Genomic DNA, 20,052 nt, shown 5'->3' with positions numbered 1-20,052 from the left:
ATATAATTTTAATATTATTGGATTCTATTTTTCCTTTTGATTAAATGCTAAGATAAATGATCTTCTAGAACTCAGCCTATGATATATGCACTTTTTAGGAATTTCCTTTTTTTGGCAAAAGTGAAATAAGCTTAATTATGAATAAATAATGAGCATGTGTTGTTTACTTCAAAGCTGTCTCAATAACAATGCAGGAGTTATCGTTTCTGCACAAAAATATTGACAATGCAGTACTCCTCTCTCATGAATCGCAGCCATTTACACCTTCAGGGAAAAGGCACCGAGAGACTATTTATTAGCCATTTTCTTCTATGATAATCTATCTTTAAAATTATATATGGCATGCTTGTCTTTAAAATATTTTCAACAGTAAACTACCGCAATTTATTTATTGTGTAAAAATTGATATTTTGTCACTGTGAAAGAATATCAAAGTGATATTTTGTCACAGTGTAAAAGAATATCAGAAGTGGGATAAAACTCGCGATTTTCCTTCTCTTCACGAAAACTTTTCATTCGTTAGATGAGGTTCGAATCGACTAAGGTGTGCCGAGTGGAAGAATTTTGTAAAAAAAAAAAAAAAAAAAAAAAAAAAAAAAAAAAAAAGAAAACAACAACAAAAAAACTCCCTGTCCTGTTATAAGATTAGAGAGTTAGAGGATATATCAATGTTGTTGGATTTGGAATTTATTTCACGGGTGCGATCGAAAGGATTTTTAATTTTTTTTTCAGGACTGGGAAATACGAACATATTATATATGGTTTTGTAGATAAATTATCGTAGAAGAGAATGGTAAAAAAACAGTTTTCCAGTGCATTTTTCGAGGAGTGTAAATATATGACTGCGACTCTGGGAAAGGGGTCCTCCATTTAATTCGGACTTCTACCTTGTATTATGGTTTGAAAAATATTACAGAAACAAGTGCCCGTGGTCTGTTATCGTAATAAGGAAGTATATGTACATTCTTGAAACATCCTCTAGAGGATGCGTTCCATTCATTCGTTCCGATTCGATTCCGGACGTTCTGTTCTCCGTGATGAATGGAATGAACCGGAACAGAAGAGAAATTTTCAACATGGCTGCCAATGGGCGGAAAACCTGTCTGCTTTTTGTTTTATTTCAAGATTCCGACACTGACTCTGATTCTGAGGACGAAAATATCTTATTACCTGCACTAGCAGGCGCTATGTAAGTAAAGGCTATTTATGAATCAATTAAAAACTAAAAGGTTTTTGATCACGTGTGTTTTATAGTGGCTTAGGTATTAGTATTGAAACAAAAATGAAAAAAAAAAAAAACTAAATGAGGTTGGCATATGAAATAAATATTCATTTGGATGTTTTTTATTTACAGAAAGAAAGAAAAACCAAAAATATATGGATATGTGGAGGATGTGGTTCCCCTTTATTCTGATGCTTCATTTAGAAGAATGTTTCGACTGTCAAGACAGACATTTCAAATCCTCTCTTCATATCTAGAGGAAGTTCCAGAGATGAAGAAAGACGGTAATGGTGGTAAAGAACGAATGTTTCCACAAAAAGATATTTTAACCACATTATGGTACCTAGGGACTCTCGACAGCATTGACAGGATAGCAGACCGTTTTGGCATTTCGCCATCCTCGGTAATCAGGGCTAGAGACCGAGTTATGAATTCAATTCTAACTCATCTCAAGTCAAAATTTATAAAATGGCCCAATCCCAATGAATTAAATCAAATCGCAAACAATTTCCAGCAAAAGAACGGATTTCCAGGGATTGCTGGTGCATTAGATGGGACTCATATTAGAATAGCAAAACCAACAAACCATGGAGATTCATACATCAATAGGAAGGGATTTCCTTCCTTGCAGTTACAAGCGGTATGCAAGGAAGACATGATGTTTACTCATGTATTTACCGGATTTCCAGGAAGCTGTCACGACGCAAGAGTTCTTAGGAATTCCGATTTATGGGAAAATGGATTACAAATGATTCCAAATATATACCATATCATAGCTGACGCAGCCTATCCACTAAGAATATGGCTACTCACTCCCTACCGAGACAATGGTCACCTGACACACGAGCAACGCCGCTATAACAACTACCTGTCCAGCAACAGAATGGTAATTGAGAGAGCATTTGCTCTTCTGAAGGGTAGATTCCGCCGATTGCGTTTCCTGGAAACCCAGAAAATTGAGTATGCTGTCAAAATTATCATGACCTCTTGTGTTTTACATAATGTCTGCATTTTCAACCATGATGAAGTCGACGATTTCATTCAGCAAGATGTTATTGCAGCAAATTATAATGTTCCAGGAATCCAGGACTGTGAAGCCCAGGGTGTACAGAAACGTAATCAAATAGCCAGGAATCTTTTGTGATAGGCTAACTTCAGAATGAATGCATCATGTTTTTAAACATCATATTCAATAAAGAATACAGTAACTGTTTAATACAATACAATTTAATACAGAAAAATATAACAATGTAACAAAACTCAACAAAAGATGTCAAATCGAACTTATATGTCTTTTTATGTAAATAAAACTATGGAACATGTTAAAAAGAGTAAGATATATCTTGACAGGTATTTAAAGTCAGCTGTAAAAAGTCCTTTACAGATGTTTTGATGAAATTTACAGTGTAATCCATGTATTAAAGGTCAACTGAAAAGGTTCTCAAAGTCTGTTTAAACTACTTATTTAGGAAGTTGATACCTAAAAAAGAATTGTCCCATGATTATTTTTTTTTTACCCGTTGAAACACAGGTAAAAATTTCTCAAATCCGAAGCTCAGGTAAAACGGTCCGATATGAGTTATCTGCCCTTTAGTGGAACATGGCGTCGCCCATAATGTACGAGTCTAACGAAAGTGACACGGACGAAAGTATACCTGAAATAGACTTAACCCTTAAACTGACTGTGCAGCCGTATCAATACGAGCCAGTTAAAAGACAAGAAACAACAAGACAGCCGTTTGACGATGAAAGTGACTCGGGGCAGTCGGCACAAGGCAGCGTCCATAGTGATGATGAAATCTCTGAACAACTGCCGTCAGACATGCACTGGTATACAGTTATACATGTATTTTAAGTATTAACTAAAAGTATATGAAATGATCAGCATAAAAAACGTTTAAGAACCTTGAATTTAGAGGTAGATTTTAAGTATGCTGATTCTAGGATTAGTACTTCATGCTCATATTGGTATACTGGTCCTAAACACGATAGGACAGCTGTTGATGGACGAGAATAAATAAATAAAAAAAATTAGGGTTTCAAAGCCTATGGAGATATAAAAGATAGTATGAATTTAAAGAAATTTAATTGTTGTATGGACAGTGTAAATTGGATTACATTTACTACTAAGTATTTTTCATGAATTATGATTTATATAGTTATATTCATGAAAAGTATACTTTATTTACATGAATGCTAAAAAATTGCAAATATGGGTGGTAACATTTTTTTATTTTGGGGTGCAGGTGTTCCTGTAAAAATTGCATTACTATGCCAACTGCAAGAGAATGCAAATGTTGCCATTTTTATGCTGCTATTGAGTCAAGGTTGGAAGAGAGAGGAGAGACCTGCATCACAGAACACGAGGGTTTTGCAGCAAACTGTCTCAACAGATGGGTTTTAGAGACATCCTTTAATTTATGAATATCTAGAAGAACATGGACCACTGGAAGAAAATGAATTAGTACACAAGTAGGTTTTTTTGTTGTTGTAAAATTGTAAAATGTAATCTTGATAATACAGATAAAGAAGTACTATACATGCATGTAAATACCTCTGGTCATTCTGATTGAAAGGAATATTTAATACTGTCTGAACTTATGGAGCACTCAAAAACAGATATACTTCACAATTCTAGAAAATATTTTAAATGTTATCTTTTTAATGATCATGATTTTATGTCAAAGGATTTGGAATAAAATTAAGCAATCGTTTACTTGTAAGCATGAATGTTTGTGTGTGGATGGGGGGGGGGGGGGGGGGGGGGGGGGGGAGTTGTACCTGGTACTGCAACTGTAAAGACATGTATTATAGATTATACATTTCAAATAATAGCTTATTTAAAACAAAAAAAAAATCACTGAATCTAACTGCAAGTGTCGTTAGTTCTGATTATTTTTAAAAAGTTTGTCTGTTCTTAGTGTTTACAGGCATCTAGCATATCGATGATTTGTGCGATGGATATGGCAATGTTTGGGGAAAAACAACAGGAAGATCTTGCCATCATGTGTAGTAACAAAGATTAGAACTGCATTTCCATCTCAGCAATACTGTGGGTTTAGGTATCCAACGGGAATGTCCTAGGTACACATATTTGGGGAAAAAAAAAACAATGGAATCTTTTTAAAGGATTGTAATATAAACAAGCAACTTCATTATCCCTGTATTCATGACTCAAAAGACATAATTTTATTTTTACAAGCTTAGAAAATTATTGATGTTTACAAGCTTAGAAAGTTTTTGACATTTGAGCACAATTCATTTTGTTTGTTCATGATTGTATGGTAAACTAACATTTTTTATTAAACCGACAGATATGGCGCTCCACAAGTTCTGACTTTGGGACATGTTGGTACGAGGATGCAATTGAAGCAGGACAGTTCACCATGGCAGCCTCACGACTCTTTCTGGACTCACTGTACGAACCAAACTCCAGTCTCACTTTGATCACTTCTTGCATCAAAACCATTGCATAATCTTTAAACAAACAGAGAAATAAATTTTAAAGAGATGTATGTTAATATGAATAAAATTAAGACACACTATTACATACTAAATGTATTGAGTTATAGGAAAAGTTTTAGAATTTTTACTTACTGTATGTTTGCTTTACTTTGACTTCCTTTGGAATGCCAGCTCCATTTCTGCCTTTTGGATATGACACAGAATATATTAGCTCTCCACTTTTGTTTACAGCTTGATCCCGGCTGGAGTTTTCATTGAAGTGCAGGGCTGCAATGTATAGTCTGGAAAAAAGAAGAACAGTGGAATTCATGAATTATGATTAAAATCTTTTTTTAAAAAAATTCTTAGCATTTGAGTTTTGAATAAAAGAAAAAAAATACTTACCTGGCCTTCATTGAAGCATAAAAGAAATGCAAAGATTTGGGTGCAAAATGACACACTACATTGTGGTAGGCTTCAAGTGCTGAAGTTTGCTCTGCAGGGGAGAGTTTCTTAATGTCTTGCACCAGCAGTCTGCCCTTAACAACTTTTTCCATCTCCTGGAAAGCTAGACTACCTGAAATAAGGATACATTTTTTTTGTAGTTCAGATCAATATTGCTTCATAACAAAGTACAGACTTTCATATATTTATGTATTGTAGAATATATGTGTCACATAATTACACTGTATATCTGCAAAGTAGAGGCTCAAAAATGTTGTGTGTTTTTTTTTTTCAAGCCCATGCTTACATAGTTACCTTTCTTAATCCAATCTCTGTCCTCCAGGTCACCATGTAAGCACTTGGGGAATCGCTTCCCATGACCCTCATGAACATCAGTGATGTGGTTGAGGATAGACAGCCATTTCTCAGACACCAATTCACCATCTCCTTCACTAGATGCTGCACACCAGTATAGGTGGTTTGAAACTGACCGTGCCCAATCACCCACTTGCTTGTACTTCTTTTTCTTCCCAATAGCCTCCAACTTTTTAAACACCCCTACAAAACACAAATAATTTTTAAATGATAAGTATATATAGCTATTCAGGTAAATAACTTAAATGAGGAATACCTAATGCATTAATGAATTGTATAAAACTGTAAAGTGAGTTTACCTTTGGCCATATGCCACACATCAAACCAATGGTTGATGTCACTTCTTTCTTTTTTCATGTAAGCTTTAATCTGGGGATGTCTGTCAGTAACAAGGTCACTAATAACTACTCCCTCCTCTTCAACTCTCTTAAGGCACCTCGTCAAACCCTCCATTTCCATCCTATATGAACTTTTGACTTCATTGCTCTTAAAAAGTTAAGCATATAATGTTTTGAGAACTTGAACTCATTTTAAACATGGCATGCTATTTGGTATTCAGTGCTGAATGTTGATGTTAATATTTCCACTTTTGGCCAAGTAATATATGCATGCAAGTGCAGTAAGGTAAAAAATAATAATAAAAGGTATTGCACTCTTCTTACCTGAACTAGTTGAACATCAAGTATCTGTCTCAGCTCCAGATCCATCAAACTATATGATCCATATTTAGCTGTGTGTCCAGGTGAACAACATCTAGCATCTCCCCCAACAACAACAGCTACATTTTGTTGTCTTATTACATCAAATATTGCATCTTGATGTACTTTCCAAACCCTTTCAACAGCTGGTACAAGATAATGCTGTTGGATGTTGTGATAGGTTCTCTCTGAGAAACAGGATATATTAGCATGTTGAAACATGGTCAAACTTTGATTTATGCTACTGCCACTAATTAAAATTGCTGCTGACAAGACCAAGTTTCCAGTAGGAATTAATCCAGTGAAGGGTTGTGATCCCCATGTGAAAGTCTCCCCACAGACACATACCCTGGACACAAACAACAGAGTTCCAACTATGGTTTTCTTAATGTCACACTTCTGTCCACATATTGTACAAATCTGGAGAAGCTGGTCTAAACATTCTTCAAATACAATAAACTTTCTTCTACAGTGACTTGGAGGAACATGATGATGATCTATGTTGTTGTTTTCATCAAGATCAGGTGGAATCCATTCTGAAGCTGCAGAATCAGTGCTGGCCAGTGACTCGAAGCTCTCGTCAAGGTCCTCAGGTGCATCCAATGAAAACATTGTTTCTGTTTGGGTACCAGTTGATATTGTACTGGGCCGAATCTCTGTCTGTATAGAGACATGCCTGCGTTTCTAAAAGTCATGAAGTAAAATTAAAATGAGACATATGAAAATTATTTAATTAAAATATTTTCTTTATAATAAATTGATAAATTCAAAATGTTCTGTTTCAATCAATAGCAAATCAATACAAATGAAACAAAACTTACCACCAACCCATAATTAGTCTGTGTAGACATTTCAAAAGTCATTGTGTGTGCTCCACTTTGACAGCTTGGTTCTGTGTTTAGAGTCTCTGGGCTGTCCTGAAACTGGCTCGGAGGAGGAAGAATAATCTCTGCATCTTCATTAAGGTTCTGAGCCTGATTAAGATTACAAATATTATTAAAGTTTACCACATTGTGATTAACTTTTCAGTACAGGTACCGTTATATAGGCCTATATATTTTTAAATTTAATTTGTTTATTTACCAAGGCCCCACAGGGCGAAAGGAAAGTTCATTGTAAACACCTGTATATTATCATTATATACGAATTTCATTACAATACCTGCATGAATTACATATATTATATGTAATTCATGCAGGTATTGTAATGAAATTCGTTATTTAAAGTACAATGTATGTGGACAAATCTACTCTCTACACCACAACTAATAATTTAAACAAATATAGATGCATTAAAATTTCGTAAATCCATTTCAAAAATAAAAAAAAACTTACTGCGAGTGCACGTCTTTTCTCCAAAACTTTCGATGTCCGACCTTGTTTTGGTACATAGGAAACATCTACATCTGCTGTTTTCCTTTTATGGCCTTTAATGGCTTTAGTATCCAATGGAGTATAGTCAAACATGCTAGGTATGGCATCTTTTTTTAACTGGAGTCGACTATACCCCATGCATCGCGCTCTGGAAGGCTCAATTATAAAACAGTCTGGGGTAAAATGCCGCTCGCAAAGCTTTGAATGTTTGGATGGCCAATAATTAATGGTTTTCAGCTTTCTTACCCAAATTTGGCATAATTTGGGATCCTCGGGGAAGGAAAACATAGACACACCCTGTCCGTATCGGATATTACAGTTTGGTGCTGCACACAGCACCATATTTTATTTCTCAATCCCCTATCGTCTGAAGCATGACGTTTCAGCGTCTGTAGTTTCAATATGGCGGGTTCGTGTCAAGGGGCATAACTCGCACAAAATTTTAGGTCAGATTTCAGGTGTGACAACTTTTACCGTAAATATTTCGGAAATACATTAAGATATAACCGAATAACTAATATAATTTAAATTCTATGGTTTACTTGAAGATAATAAGGGGTTAATTAAATGAAAGTGAAAAATCATTTCAGTTGACCTTTAAGACTACATGCCACAAACATTCTTTTCCTTACAGCTTAAAAGATAATAACAACAAATAATACTTAAGTTCAATATATCATGGTCATGGAAGAAAAAAAAGATTGTTTCTCCAATAGACATTGCCATAAATGAACGTAATACAAGGTCAAAAAATTAATTATTCATTGCAGCTGCCTACAAATCCACTTATAGATTCAATGAATCTAACCCCACCCCCACCCCCCACCCCCATTTCACCTATTCATCAAACTTATTTTTTAACACTTAAGTTTAAGAGAATTTAGTTGTCTAAGCAATAAATATTACAAAAATTTTACTTAGTTCTCAATTATGTCCATCAATGAACTTGGTTAGGGACTCAAATAAAGCAGGTTGGTGCATTCAAGCATCCTTTAAAAGTCACAAGATTTGTAATGTATAAAAGCCAAACTATTTCTTTAAAAAAAAACTATCTAGCCACTCTTAGAATTGTGGGTAAACAACTGCAAACAAAGTTTTTTTTTAGCTGTAGCCAAGTCTAAATTACATGTAATACATTATCCATCCATGTTTTTTTTTTTCAGTTCCAAGCAAGTAATCATGAACTAATGTAGAAAAAAATGTTTAATACTTGGACATAATAAAATAGAAAAATGATAATGAAAATAATGAAAATAACCTATTTGGGAGTTTGTAGTAAATAATAAAAACTATTTGTTAAATTGTACCAAAACAAAATAAAAAATGCAAACAATTCTGACTAGCAATTATCCAATAACAGTTTGTGTAATGTATAGTACATAGTTGAATTTTCAGGAGAATAACTTTTCCTCTGCAAGAAAAAAAAAATCAACAAACAGATGAAACAAAAACAACTGCATTGCTTTCAGTGATAAAACGAAATATTAAAAATCCTACCACAAATACTTTGAAAAGTTTTATGGCACAACTCAGAACAAGTTTTAAAAAATGAAAGAAACCATTCACTATTTTGTGCCCTTGTGCTTAAGAGTCTACGTAAAAAACACTAACTTTTTTCGCAATTCTTGATCTGCATATTGGACAGACTTCTAGAGCTTTGCTGCATGGAATACAGCACACAAGGTGGCCACAGTCAACAAACACTACTTCTTTTGGATGACTTTCTTCCATGCAGATTTCACATTCACCTGAAAAGAGATTATATCAACAAAAATTAAACAGGAGTTCCTATGAGCAAAGTCAAGATCATGTAATATGTAATCTTTAACATGGAGTAAGAACTTGTAAATGGATTAAATGTAACAATAGTACATGATTGTACATGTATTGTAAAAATAATGACCAAACGCATGTAATGGAATGTTTCCTACTCTTTGATTTCAAGGAACTAAATGTGTACATGTATTTAATATAATAATGTTAAAATTAAAATTAGATAATTCAATTTTCTAAGGATTTACACAAAAAGTATTGTAAATACATGTAATAATAATTTTCAGCCATATGCATATTTTAATTTTATCATGTAAGGATATTTGTGCTGAGCCAAGGTATAAGGAACACAACACTCACTAGTGATGTGCTCCCATTGTCTCAATGAGTTTTTTCATCAAATCCATCTTTTCATGATGCATTTTTTCTTTACGCTCACTTTCCTCCTTTCTTCTTTTTTCCTGATTTTCAATAAAGTTTTTCATTACATCAATGACCTCTGTTGAAGTAGATGTACGCTTTCTTTTCTTTGGATTAGTACCTGAACCTGATGGTGTGGGCGTAGACGACCTTGAACTCTCATCGTCACCATCCTCTGAATCGTTGGGAACTTCTGCAGAAATTTTGGAGTCAGTGCTACAGGCAGTTACTTCTGGAGTAATGGCAGGATCTTTGGAATATATTTCATCCAATTCAGACTCATATTCAAAACGCTTTCTTCCAGTTCCACTTTTCTTCTTATTGTCTTTGACTGCTTTGTATCCTCTCTGCAAAGTCTTCCATCTCCCTGAGACTTGCTCATGATTATAGGAGTATCCTTCATCTTTCATCCCTGTGGCAATTTCCTCCCACATGGTTTTCTTCTTCATCAAACCTTTCTTAATTTTCTCTTGATATGTTTTGTATTTGGTTATTAGAAGTAAGGTACTAGAGCGTGTCCAAGACATACCTATATCCGCAGGACTGCATGAGGCAACTTTACTCTCCTTTTCATCTCCTAGAAAACATTAAAATTAATAAATATATACTTTCAATGCTTAACATTTAAAAAAAATACATGTTAGACACAACCTGTTACATGTATTTATTTATGGTGTTTATTCCAGAATATGAAGATCATATACTATATAGAATTACTTCTTTTGAGTAACAGTTTCAATATTTTTCTCTTGATGTGAAATATATCTACTCCTATGTAATTAGTACAAAATTAGTTACTACTTATTATGGGAGGAGGAAATATTAATCTCTTGAAAGTGCAACCTCCCAGGTATACTAATCTGTAAAATTTTTAACTTTAACATTAATTACCTGATGATGGTGTCCCTGCTAGTGGTTTCTGACATATGTGCTCAGACATCAACTCCATGTCGTTGAAGTTGTGGCACTGGGTTACCGTGCGTTTTTTCATTTGACTTTCGGCATTAATTTCATGTGCTGTTTGTTTTGTCACAAGGATGGAATTATTTTCTCCGCCTAAATGAGAAAAAATATCTTTTATACTAATAGTATACATTAATATCAAAGTACATACTGCTGCATTGCAAATTATAAAACTCAATTGCAAAAGATATAAATAGCAGAATTAAAAAGGGGGAGGGGTGCTAAAAGGTAAACCTTCATTTAGTTAATACCATTTGGATATGCTTTCAAAAAGACGAGGAGATTCGAAAAAAGATCGCCACTGTGATCGACCCCTTTCCCTACTATTACAATTTTTACTTGTCCTTTTTAATACACTTTTTTCCTCGTAAATATGTCATTTTTTAGGTTTGTACCCCCCCCCCCCACTTTCCCTTTAAAAATCTAAGATTTTCTTGACCCATCTTGGGCCTTTATGATGGCTAATAAGGTGCGCACTAAATATCCCTATAAATTTAAGTTTCTAAATAAGCATTTGCAGTAAAACGTATACACAGTAACAAAACTCACTTGATTCCGTTGTGCATCTATGCATTTTAACATCATCTAAGCTGGAAAAGTACAAATTGCAGTCTTCACATTGATAAAGCACGTTTTTCTCCGCCATTTTTGTTACGTAATAATTCCCGCTGCACCACCTCTTTAGAAAGAACAGAGAGAATCCGTCCGGAATCGGATTCCAAATCGTTCCATTGCAATTCTACGCGTTCTGGACTTTCGGAAGCGTGAAAGGAACGCACCCAGAGTGTCAGTCCAGTATGCAACAGGAGGGACAACCCAAGAAAGCAAATTATGATCGATACCTTCAAAACACTACTAATATATTAATGCAATGGAATTTTTTGAAATTATAGTATTTTCCCCCTTTTTATCGGTCGCAGGGGCGGCCGATCTATCAGTGGTTGTGTTTGAAAGTGCACACGGGAAAAGTATACGTTATTTTATAATAGTTCGATAGAGAACAATACATTTACAAAATTAAAAAAAAAATATATGAGTAAAATTTTTCAAAAAATTGATTAAACTAAGTATTAATTGTCATTATTTTGTTTCAATTTTATTTTCATTTCTCACCAGATAATTAATACTTACTTAGATTTTATTAAAAGGGTGTAGAGTATGTAATTTAGATGTGAACGCATATCTTTATGAGATTCCAGATACAAATGCCAAAAGTGTATAAATAAAAATAGAAAAGTTGGTAGAACTAGTAATTTTGATTTTGTTTTGAATATGCCATAGTTGCAAATGAAATAACAACTACACTTTGAATTGTTGTCCATCACTTTGCCATGCATGCATAGTCTGCAGAAATGATCGGCATCATCCAGGGTATTATCATCAAGTTTTATCCTCTTGGTCATCTGGAGATCTGATTATAAATTTTGGGTATATATTTTCATTTTGATGATAATACTTTCTTTTCATAAGTACCGATTATTACTAGTATAGCGACGAATTACATCTACACTCGAACTCGCTTACATTGAACTCTCTTTATTTGAAAAATCGGTTAGATTGAAATGTATTCGGTTTCCCCTGAAAAACTGGTACGATTTCTTTTTTTTTTCTTTTTTTTAAATACGCGTTGTAATTTGTTTTGATTAACAAATGCACTGAAAACTGAAGTGGTACCTGTCATTTATGTTTATCTTGAAAATAACTGTTTTTCTTCTCTCTTATTGGGGTGTTCCTGAGTATTTGAGTAATATTGTCCTCAACAAGCATGGAAACGTATCAAAATATAATACCCGTAATAAAGAACAGTTTTTTGTTCCAAGATTAGAAGTATACAAAAGGTTCTTTGTACCAGATGCTGCGAAAAGTGGAATTTATTAAAAGTAGAAGCGAGAGAAGCCATCTCAATTAATTCATTCCGTAAAAACTTATGTACTATTACAAAAGTCAGCAATCCGCCAACATATTTTTCTTTTGGTAAACGCTATACAAACATAATTCATACCAAACTAAGACACAATTGTTTTACTTAATTATGATCTTTATCAAACGTAATATTATCAATAATCCTTTTTGTTCATGTGGTAAACACGAAGATGTTTATCATTTCTTTTTTGCATGTAAAAATTATACAAATGCTAGAAATAAGCTTTTTAACCGCCTGTTTTTGCTTGACGAGTTGGTCAATATTGACACAAATTTGTTACTGCGGGGTGACACAGATTTGTCTCTACAAACTAATCGCACAATTTTTGCTGCTGTGCATAAATTTATTGATGAAACCGAGGAGATGGCGCAAGGGCAATAACTCGTATTATATCATGTTTTGTTTTGTGAAGACCCCCCCCCCCCCCTCAAAAAACCAAAACAAAACAACAAACAAACCCAAAAAAAAAACACAAACCAACAAACCAAAACAAACAAACCAAAAATAAATAAATAAATAGGAAAAAAACCCAGCATGCTATTCAGGGTTGGTTCACAGATGCTTTGGGACGCCCCCCCCCCCCTTTCCCCCCGGTACCCAAGGGTTTTTCTGCTTTTGTATATACATATAGTACTAAAACATTTTTCTATGACACATTCACAAAGTATTGCAATTACATGTATATCCTAAAACTTACCTTTTATAAAAAATCACATTCTGCATGTTACTTATAATTTTCTTTTAGTATCAGAGAGTGTGAATTTTTATAAAGCTTAGTTTTAGGTTATATTTTGAATTTTTATGCCCCCGGATCGAAAGATTCCGGCGGTATATTGTTTTTGTCCTGTCTGTCTGTTTGTCTGTCTGTCTGTTTTCAACTTTAACCTAGCCCATAACTATTGCGCTTTCAAGGGTGAGGCTTTAATAAAATTATTTGACATGAGTGTTATGCAAGACCTTTCCATTGGTACAGAAATTTTTGATCATGTGACCTTTGACCTACATTTGAAAAACTTAAACATTGGCCATAACTATTGCACTGTAGTCTACGTCCCACTCCAGAATTGTGTTACCATCGGGGGCATAGTGTTTCACAAACACATCTTGTTCAATTGTAAATTCTGTGTGAGTGTATCATAGAAAAATGTTTTATATAAAAAATAAGTTGAAGAACCCTTGGGGTACGGAACACGTGGGTGGAGAGTCCCGTTCCCAAGCACCTGTGGGTTGGTTCAAGTTGTCTGTGTTTGGGAGGAAGAACTTTTAAGTATATCAAAGTACATCAAATATACTTATTTTCCTGAATTCTATTTACAAATTCCATATGACCTAAAATTTATGCGTATGCCAATAAAACTTTTTTTTAATCAAGCTTGCTTTATCATTTGTTTAGTTACGTAGCGTTATTAAAAAAGAGAATGAGCAGTTGAGAGTTTTAAAATCTGAAAATCTTAAGAACCCTATCTACACTGCATACTTAAGAGTTCTGATTCGGTGTTATTTTTAATGCAGTAAGAGTAATCTGCCGCTAGATCTAAATAAGAGAAATTTAAATCTAAGGGTTTTACTCAATCCGTAATCAATTCAAGCATTTTAAACATTTTATTAGGTCCAGATAAATTAACTGGACACTTTATTTGCATGTAAAAGCATCCTCACAAGTAAGCAACAGTGATTTCTGATCATAAATATACTTTACCATCTTTGAACATTTTCACCTGGGGGTAAATGTCAGGTACCCTATGTTGAAAATTAAATAGATAAGCTCAATATTTATATCTTCATACAATATAATTTTCTTAATGTAGAAATACTTTTCTGTACACAGGGTCTTTAAATCGCAGGAGGAAGGTGCCATGGTCAGTACAACAACGCGGGGTGTCTTAACCATACTGAACTGGAACAGTAAGAAATGGGGGGGGGGGGGGGGTTGTCGAAGAAAAGTTGGGGGCTGGTACTGCCTTAATGTATGGATGTTGATAAAACAAATTTGTCATTTCTCGTGTAGGATACAACTTTTCATATACTGTATTTCTACGCATGTACATAAAATATGAGTATAGATTGGGAAGTTGACGGTCTGACACACCTTTCACATGGTTTTTCGTCATCACCGGATTTACCAAGTCGGCCCGGGGAGTGGCGCCTACCGTGTCATCCACATGGACAACATTAAAAAAAGATCTAAAATAAACTGGCCATGCTCCAACTTATCTTCAAATTACATGACAACACCTGTGGTACTTAATTTTCCAGTATAGTACATCTCCATTTCGCCTTTTCTCTATTGAGAAGTTGATGGCTCGTTTTATAGGGGGAGTATTAAAACGAGCCATCAACTTCTCAATAGAGAATACATTTCACCCTTCAGGAAAAAAATTGTCAACATTTTCTTTAATTTAAAACAAAGTAGTTCTTATTCAATCGCCCACTATTACAGCAATTTTTGTTAAAACTACTATCTTGTTTTCTCTTGATAAAACAAAGCAATGAACAAGGACAATTAAGTTTTAAGTTTTTATTACTACAATTATTTAGAAAAGATATAAAATGTGAATTACAACAACAACAAATACTTGTTATAAAAACAGTTTTGCCGTCATCATTTTCGGCTTTGGTTACACAATTTTTACAAGTCTCAAATACAAAGCAGCTATCTACATGGTTTAAAGAAGGTCTATTTACATCAAAGTCCCACCAAAAGTTGGGGCTTATCAAAGTTCCGAGTTCAAGGTCACCTTGCCATAATTTCTTCAAATTTTGAGGGTAGAGAGGCACCGACATTGATGAACAAACTCTTGAGCACATTAAGTTCTTTTGTTAACAAATCAAGTTTCTTTTGTAAATTTTCGTTTTCTGTGGTTAGTTCTTGCACTCTCTCTTCTGTTTCTTGTTGCTTTTTCTTTGCTTTGTCCCTACTTTTTCGCACAGCAATATTATTCCTGACTCGTTTATCTAAATATTCCTCGGTCCCCTTCGCTGGTTGTTTCTTTCTGTTTGGTCTGATGGGACCCCCAGCAGATGGTTTTCTGCCCGGGCGACCACGCACAATCTGAAGAGGCGAAGACGGAGGGGAGAGGGTCGATGAAGTGACGTCGTGTTCAGACCCGGACGGAGAGTGAACGAGACTTTCGACGTCACATGTGCTAAGTTCCTCCGCCTTGATGGTCGAGACTGACCAGGCAGTCTCTGTACTCGTTGTTATCTGGTCCTGACTTGACATAAAGTCAAATTCCTTTAAAGTAGGTAAGGCACTTGTTTGTGTTGTTTGCAGTTCACTAAATGGGACAACGGTAACTGGGTCAGCAGTCTTCTCCCCCAAAATAATGCTCTCTAGAGCAGCGTCGTTTACGTGTGTGGAGTTATTCAGCAGTAATTGAATGTCGACTGAATTCTCTAAGAGCGGGTCCAAGTCGAACTGGCCCGGATTATCAAGTGAAATCGTTACTTGCGTTTTCTTGCCCTGTTCAGTGTCGTACAGGTTTAGCGATTCCATCAAATTTTCTTGAGGACATGGTGAACCTGGGAAAATGTTCTCGTCAAATGAAATTATTGGAAAATCCAGCGCCTCCGCTTGTGTTGTCACTCCAAAGACAGACCCGAAAGCCTGTGCAATGTTCACACGCGAATCTTGAAGATTGCGGTCGTTTACTTGTCTCACTCTGGAGTTGTCAGACATACCACTGACGAAACATCGTGATCTCAACGTATATATAGATATTAGTCGGGGTTATCGATGTATTACTACGCAAAGTCAAGAATCGCCTAAAATATACAATTTAGGGTAGCAAAAGATAAATCATTCATGCTAAGCATACATCATTGACATTTAAGAATAAATATAAGTTTTTAAAAAGTAATTGCATATTTATTTTGTTCTTTTCTCTGATACAAATGTAGAACTATTTTGTAAATCGCAATAATGTATCAGGTTTAACTTTGCCAGAAATCTAAAATTAGAATATGATGTAAGAAAGATCGATTTTCATTGGTTCATAAAAATAAACATTACCGCTTCATTATTCTTGACGTAAATGCTTGTGGAAAACTCCTTAGATTGTCTCGAGTGTGGAGTAAAATTCTAGAGAATTCCGAAAAATGGGAAATTCCATTTTGTGCGGTATGACCACGTTTAATTTTTCTAAATATTTTCAAATTTGATATGGTTCTTTGTAAAATATTTGATATTTCGTTTGCTTTAATATACAAGAATTCAAGTGGTATTATTGTTATAACATTTTAGTGATCATTCTGCACTGAATAAAGGAAGTGCTTACCGATTGGCGAAGAAGTTGATTGCATCACAGATAAATTGCATGGAAGGCCATTAGTATACAGATCCCTTTCGAAAGAAATATTTGTTCTTAATATCTTAGTGGATATCAGGTAAGGATTTTCTTCACTTCATTTTGATATGTTCTATCAAAAAACACGAGTATCGTTAAGGGATAATCGGTGATCAATGATCAAAGCTTCTTTTGGTTTGTTGATATTGACAATTCTACTTCCGGTTTTTGATTTTGCAATCATTTATTCCACTGTTTTGTCACTCAAGTTTAAGATTGTGTTTATATTTTCGCTAAAACTAACTAGATTTATTCCATTGTTTTCAACGATATGAAAATTATTGTATAAAAGGTCATTTACACTAAGAACGTTTATTGCATCAGGTACTAAATCCAGAGAGGGGGAGATCACTCTATATATAACTTGTGATGCAATAATGAGTGTTGTATTTGTAGGTTGTAAGATGGCACCAAAGCGGCCAGATTATGATGGCTCGGATGGAGAGTCATGTGATAAACCTCCCAAACGTGCTAGAATGGACAAAGACACAGATGAGTATTTGAAAAGGAGAGAAAGAAATAATATTGCAGTAAAAAAGAGCAGAGAGCGTTCCCGACAAAAAGCGAAGGAGACAATTGAGCAAGTGAATAGATTGCGAGCAGAAAATGAAATGTTGGAACAAAAGGTTCAAATTCTTTCAAAGGAACTGAGTGTGTTAAAAGACTTATTTTTGGCTCATGCAGGCAGCGTAGCTCAGTCAGAAAGTGCCATAGAAACCACTGATACCAGGGCACCAATATCTGATCATCAGTACAGCTCATCTAAACAGAAACAGTGACTCCAAACATTGGAGATAGATCTCGATCTTTCATATACACTTAGTGCATTGGTCCATTTTATTATGTATAAATCAGCAAAAGTTAATGTTCTTTACAATCAACACACATGCAGTGCTCTAGTTTCATACATTTTAGTTACATGCAAACAAAAGATGACGGTGATGAATAAAGTTCTGTCTTTATGGATGTCTTTCTTATTTTATCCAAAGCGGTTAACTATAGACCTATAAGAGAATAGAATTGGTATCCATTTCTCATTTAAAGGAATTTGATGTCAAATATTATACTAATATATCGGTGTATCATTCATGTTTTAATTTGGAAGCTGTATCACAAGCTTACGAATATAATCTTAGTATAAACCTACTCCAGCATTCTAGGAGTTCACTGATATATACATTTGACTTGGTTTTATGTTTAGGTATAAAGAGCAGAGACGTTAACTGAGGCTCTTGTTAGAAGTACTATAATCCAATGATGGCATCAGGTAGAATTTGCTTCATTTAATGAGTATCTTGATGAATAATGGATGACACCATAGTTTTTAACAAGTGACTGTTTCATATTGGAAGCATGTATCATGAGCATCCTCTATTCAGACTAACATCTTTTACTCTGAAGTAAAGTTTGTAAGCTATCTGAATTCATGTATATCATAAAGATGAAAGGTAGGCAAGGAACTGTGCAAATGAACAGAAATTTTGAGCTGTTTGACAGACTAAGGAGAGGGTCATCTTTTCTCTTTACTGATTCTCTTTATGGAAACCTGATCGCAAAAATTCTGAACAACCCAGTATAGCAGACCCTATCACAGTATTTATTAGAAAAGTCAAATTCTGACAAATGCAGTTACATGTTTTTAGTAGCAGTAGTGGATGTATACCTGTTGCTTGTGATGACTGGAACATTTAATATATCTAATTCATAACTTTTCCTCTGAAGAGCACATGTATTAACTGGAAAACTTTTACAAAGGGCAATTCCCTTCTTAACACTTGAATTTTCATCACTAATGGATATCACTCAAAAACTATGAAGAAGAGATCCTTGACCCACAATGTTTATCTATATTTCCTTGTATGTAGAAAATGAAACCTCTTATCCCCCCCCCCCCTTTCCCAGCCAGGAACAGTAACTAATGATATAAGCATTTGTTTCAAGAAAACTCAAAATGAATCTTTAAATTGAAATTTTTTCATGCAATAGATTTCACTTCTTCCTATAAATAATCCATTGTAGATTGACATCTTTGAAATGGTTTTATAAGTAGTTGACACTCCCTCTAACAGCCAGGGGCTCAAGGCAAGCAAGTTATTTAAAAAAAAATAAAAGCTTGCTTAATCCAGAAAAAATTTTCAAAGTCTTTGGAAAAATGGGGAAAATTGTTTATTTAATAATAAAAACTTGACCCCAAAAATGTAAATAACACCTCCAAGGCTGTAACTAGCCTCAAATTTTTAGTGAGGCAAGGGATCTGGGGGACCACCCTACTTCCAAGCAGTTCAAGGGTAGTGTCCTGATAGAGGTTCTTGATGCGAAGGGGGAGTTCCTGAGTCCTGACACCTGGGTTTTAGTAAATTGAAGCTTTAATCTTTGAGAGCTTTCACATTTTGAATTATTTTTTTACATGCTTTCTAAACAATGAAGCACCTGGTGAAATGATTGATTTACAGAAATTGAAACAAAAAAGTATTTATTTAATTGGTACAAAGACACACATAATTAATTAAAGCTCAAAGTAAAACTTTTTCAGAAAACTCTAAAATTTTAGTGAGGCATTTGCCTCAATGGTAGTTATGGCCTTGACCTCAAAGTAACAAGTAAAATACTTCTTTCCAATCCTCATCTCCATTGGAGTCTGTGCACTGTATCTTGTATTACATAATGGAATCCCAAAATGCAATATACATTGGTGGAAAATACAAAAACCTTAAGATTTCAGACAAATCAATGACCCATTGGGATATGAAAGTAAACTTAAATAAATTACAATGTATCATTAAAAAAATTGTGTGTGAAATAATTTATGCAAGTTATTATTTTTCAAATAACCTGTTTGCATTATGCATCTGGCTGTCTAAGGGACAAAATATGATGACATTTTTGACAAATCAAATGTCCTTTATTTTTTGTTTTATAGTATTTTACAGTATATCATTTATAAAACCTGATCCCATTCTACTGGGAGATGCTTCTATATATGAATAATAATTTCTTTGATATTCTTGAGAGAAAGATTTCTTTAAATAAAAAAAAACATGTTGAGAAAAAGATTTCTTTAAAAAAGAAT

At 34.4% G+C, this 20,052-nt stretch overlaps 5 protein-coding genes and 1 long non-coding RNA gene across 7 annotated transcripts; 4 read left to right on the top strand and 2 right to left on the bottom strand.

Annotated features, from left to right (window-relative positions):
* The first annotated feature begins 1,037 nt into the window (after positions 1 to 1,037).
* On the top strand, positions 1,038 to 2,471 carry LOC133175293 (putative nuclease HARBI1). Its single transcript, XM_061310389.1, has 2 exons — positions 1,038 to 1,189; positions 1,355 to 2,471. Exons 1-2 carry the CDS (start codon positions 1,038 to 1,040, stop codon positions 2,364 to 2,366), a joined length of 1,164 nt encoding a protein of 387 aa, XP_061166373.1. The 3' UTR covers positions 2,367 to 2,471.
* A 351-nt stretch (positions 2,472 to 2,822) lies between these two features.
* LOC133175292 (uncharacterized) lies at positions 2,823 to 3,646 on the top strand. The gene is made up of 2 exons (XM_061310388.1): positions 2,823 to 3,052; positions 3,469 to 3,646. The coding sequence occupies exons 1-2, from the start codon at positions 2,823 to 2,825 to the stop codon at positions 3,644 to 3,646; spliced, it is 408 nt and encodes a 135-aa protein (XP_061166372.1).
* A 514-nt stretch (positions 3,647 to 4,160) lies between these two features.
* On the top strand, positions 4,161 to 5,005 carry LOC133175463 (uncharacterized). Its single transcript, XR_009719290.1, has 3 exons — positions 4,161 to 4,306; positions 4,537 to 4,640; positions 4,919 to 5,005. It is a non-coding gene; the product is annotated as an uncharacterized LOC133175463 (long non-coding RNA).
* LOC133175461 (uncharacterized) lies at positions 4,389 to 8,128 on the bottom strand. 2 transcript variants are annotated; one of them, XM_061310563.1, is made up of 8 exons: positions 7,518 to 8,128; positions 7,005 to 7,157; positions 6,148 to 6,867; positions 5,785 to 5,971; positions 5,426 to 5,668; positions 5,072 to 5,243; positions 4,820 to 4,968; positions 4,389 to 4,699 (listed from the first exon to the last, which is right to left on the bottom strand). In XM_061310563.1, the coding sequence occupies exons 1-8, from the start codon at positions 7,896 to 7,898 to the stop codon at positions 4,512 to 4,514; spliced, it is 2,193 nt and encodes a 730-aa protein (XP_061166547.1). In that variant the 5' UTR covers positions 7,899 to 8,128; the 3' UTR covers positions 4,389 to 4,511. The 2 variants fall into 2 exon arrangements, with proteins under 2 accessions (XP_061166547.1, XP_061166548.1); XM_061310564.1 differs by having other exon boundaries at positions 4,553 to 4,699; positions 4,836 to 4,968.
* Positions 8,129 to 15,139: 7,011 nt separating this feature from the next.
* On the bottom strand, positions 15,140 to 16,315 carry LOC133175221 (transcription factor ces-2-like). Its single transcript, XM_061310330.1, has one exon. It carries the CDS (start codon positions 16,313 to 16,315, stop codon positions 15,371 to 15,373), a length of 945 nt encoding a protein of 314 aa, XP_061166314.1. The 3' UTR covers positions 15,140 to 15,370.
* Positions 16,316 to 16,868: 553 nt separating this feature from the next.
* Positions 16,869 to 17,944, top strand: LOC133175548 (CCAAT/enhancer-binding protein gamma-like). Its single transcript, XM_061310666.1, has 2 exons — positions 16,869 to 17,022; positions 17,379 to 17,944. Exon 2 carries the CDS (start codon positions 17,387 to 17,389, stop codon positions 17,759 to 17,761), a length of 375 nt encoding a protein of 124 aa, XP_061166650.1. The 5' UTR covers positions 16,869 to 17,022; positions 17,379 to 17,386; the 3' UTR covers positions 17,762 to 17,944.
* Positions 17,945 to 20,052: the final 2,108 nt, after the last annotated feature.

This window comes from Saccostrea echinata, unplaced genomic scaffold (assembly GCF_033153115.1).
Source record: "Saccostrea echinata isolate AGI-Se365-2 ecotype Australia unplaced genomic scaffold, CSIRO_AGI_Sech_v1 ptg000062l, whole genome shotgun sequence".
NCBI classification, from domain to species: Eukaryota; Metazoa; Mollusca; class Bivalvia; order Ostreida; family Ostreidae; genus Saccostrea; species Saccostrea echinata.
The sequence above is the reverse complement of the archived record's forward strand: the minus strand, read 5'-3'. Positions and strand labels throughout refer to the sequence as shown.